The sequence below is a fragment of the Crocuta crocuta genome, unplaced genomic scaffold (assembly GCF_008692635.1).
Source record: "Crocuta crocuta isolate KB4526 unplaced genomic scaffold, BGI_CrCroc_1.0 scaffold241, whole genome shotgun sequence".
Taxonomy (NCBI): domain Eukaryota; kingdom Metazoa; phylum Chordata; class Mammalia; order Carnivora; family Hyaenidae; genus Crocuta; species Crocuta crocuta.
The window spans coordinates 2,881,530-2,881,994 of NW_027527807.1; the positions used below are offsets into that span (position 1 = coordinate 2,881,530).

Sequence of the window (465 nt, forward strand, 5' to 3'; positions counted from 1 at the left end):
GCTAGCCAGTTACTCTACTTTGCTAAGGTTCATCTTAGGCCATTCTGCTGAGATACCCCATTTCAGCGCCTGATGGAGCCCAGGTGCCCGACCGAAGCCATCCAGTGTTGACTCCCCCACCCCTCGAAGGAAAGCTGCCCCTGACTTAGTGAAGGAAACTCCAGAAGAGAGAGGGAAGACAGGCTCATAGGGTGTTGAGTTGATTTTGTGCCGTTCCTTAGAGACCCCATGACGTGGACTGGAAGGTGCCAGTTCTCTAGCTGGAGACCTTTGTTTTCCCACCTTTCCTGTTCTGTGGTCGGCTTTGCTGAGCCAACGAAACTGTCGTTCTCTGGACGTGGGGCACAAGGTCGGGTTCAGACGGCAGGTTGCCAACCTCTCATCAGACATTTTCCCAGTCTTTTAGCTCTACCGGACAGCCCCGAGGACCCTTGGAGCCTCCTCAAATTATAAAACCGTGGAGTT

At 53.3% G+C, this 465-nt stretch overlaps 1 protein-coding gene across 2 annotated transcripts in view; it reads left to right on the forward strand.

The window, feature by feature from the left end:
- Positions 1-465, forward strand: part of ARHGEF6 (Rac/Cdc42 guanine nucleotide exchange factor 6) — a 111,529-nt gene that overhangs the window by 101,354 nt on the left and 9,710 nt on the right. Inside the window, exon 18 of one of the 2 annotated variants that reach the window (XM_077774029.1) lies at positions 399-450. The exons of the other annotated variant lie outside the window; for it this stretch is intronic. Within the exon in view, the coding sequence (XP_077630155.1) occupies positions 399-450 (52 nt within the window). The remainder of the gene's footprint in view (positions 1-398; positions 451-465) is intronic. 2 annotated transcript variants of the gene reach the window in all.